Source organism: Vicia villosa, unplaced genomic scaffold, assembly GCF_029867415.1.
Source record: "Vicia villosa cultivar HV-30 ecotype Madison, WI unplaced genomic scaffold, Vvil1.0 ctg.000460F_1_1, whole genome shotgun sequence".
Taxonomy (NCBI): domain Eukaryota; kingdom Viridiplantae; phylum Streptophyta; class Magnoliopsida; order Fabales; family Fabaceae; genus Vicia; species Vicia villosa.
In genome coordinates, this window is record NW_026705220.1 from 362,265 (window position 1) to 363,704 (window position 1,440).

Consider the following 1,440-nt stretch of genomic DNA (forward strand, 5'->3'; position numbering starts at 1 on the left):
AAATCGTATTTATTATAGTTTGGAAGACTAGCGGTTGTTTACCGGAAATCACCGTAAACAGGGACGAACCCCTCCTATTTAAAAGGGGAATAGATAATATCTTCAGACGATGTGTGCCAGAAGAAGAAGTAGGCAACGTCATCGAACACTGCCATGCTGCCCCTTATGGCGGACATGCAAGAACATCTAAGACATACGTCAAGATTTTCCAAGATGGTCTTTATTGGCCTACAGTTTGGCGCGATGTCCACGCTTACATTTCAAAATGTGACCGATGCCAACGCATTGGGAACATCTCAAGACGTGACGAAATGCCTTTGAGTAACATCCAAGAAGTAGAATTATTCGACGTTTGGGGTATTGATTTCATGGAACCCTTCCCTTCCTCAATGGGTAATAAGTACATCCTAGTGGCCGTTGACTACGTATCAAAGTGGATCGAAGCTGTTGCATCACCCACAAATGATACCAAGGTAGTTGTCAAACTATTCAAGAATATCATTTTCCCTAGGTTTGAAACTCCGAGGTTAGTCATAAGGGATGGAGGATCACACTTTATATCTAAGATATTCAACAAACTTCTAAGTAAGTACGGAGTAAAACATAGAGTGGCAACACCATATCACCCTCAAACTAGTGGCCAAGTGGAAGTGTCGAATAGGGAAATTAAGAAGATCTTGGAGAAAACTGTATCATTGTCTAGAAAAGATTGGTTAGCAAAACTTAGAGACGCTCTATGGGCCTACCGAACGGCCTATAAAACCCCTATTCGAACAACCCCTTATCAATTGGTCTACGGAAAGTCCTGTCATTTACCTTTTGAATTGGAACATAAGGCCTATTGGGCAATTAAAACATTGAACTTAGATTACTTGAAGGTCAGAGAGAAACGTATTCTGGATATCCATAAGTTGGAAGAACTCCGCTTAAATGCGTACGAGAATGCCATCATTTACAAGGAAAGAACCTAGATAAGGCATGACAAGAAGATCATAAAGAAAGATTTCAACATTGGCGACCCAGTCCTCCTATTCGATTCAAGACTAGGTCTCTTCCCTGGTAAGCTTCGCTCACGATGGACAGGTCCATTTGAAGTTTCGAAAGTTCTACGGTCAGGAGCAGTAGAAATTAAGAATGATTCATGTGCCCCGTTTGTGGTAAATGGACAAAGACTGAAGTTGTACAAAGGGGGAGATCAGCCCGTTGGTTACTCTAGTCATATTCTTATAGACTCTCCAATACCTACATAAAGTAAGATCTAACCGTCAAGCTAATGACGTTAAACGAGCGTTGCGTGGGAGGCAACCCATGGTTTATTTTTACTTTTATTTTGTTTTTAGTACATATGTATATATATTATCTGAACTAATTTCTCGTGTTTTCTGATATTTAGGATGAATTACCTCGATGGTATGGTTGTGATTTTCAGGGATGAGGCGC

At 40.6% G+C, this 1,440-nt stretch overlaps 1 protein-coding gene across 1 annotated transcript; it reads left to right on the forward strand.

Moving 5' to 3' along the window:
- Nucleotides 1-311: 311 nt before the first annotated feature.
- Nucleotides 312-971, forward strand: LOC131628534 (uncharacterized). The gene has a single exon (XM_058899365.1). It carries the CDS (start codon nucleotides 312-314, stop codon nucleotides 969-971), a length of 660 nt encoding a protein of 219 aa, XP_058755348.1.
- Nucleotides 972-1,440: the final 469 nt, after the last annotated feature.

Coding starts and splice junctions, on each gene's coding strand:
- LOC131628534 (XM_058899365.1), top strand. CDS start 312: ATGCCTTTGAGTAACATCCAAGAAGTAGAATTATTCGACGTTTGGGGT.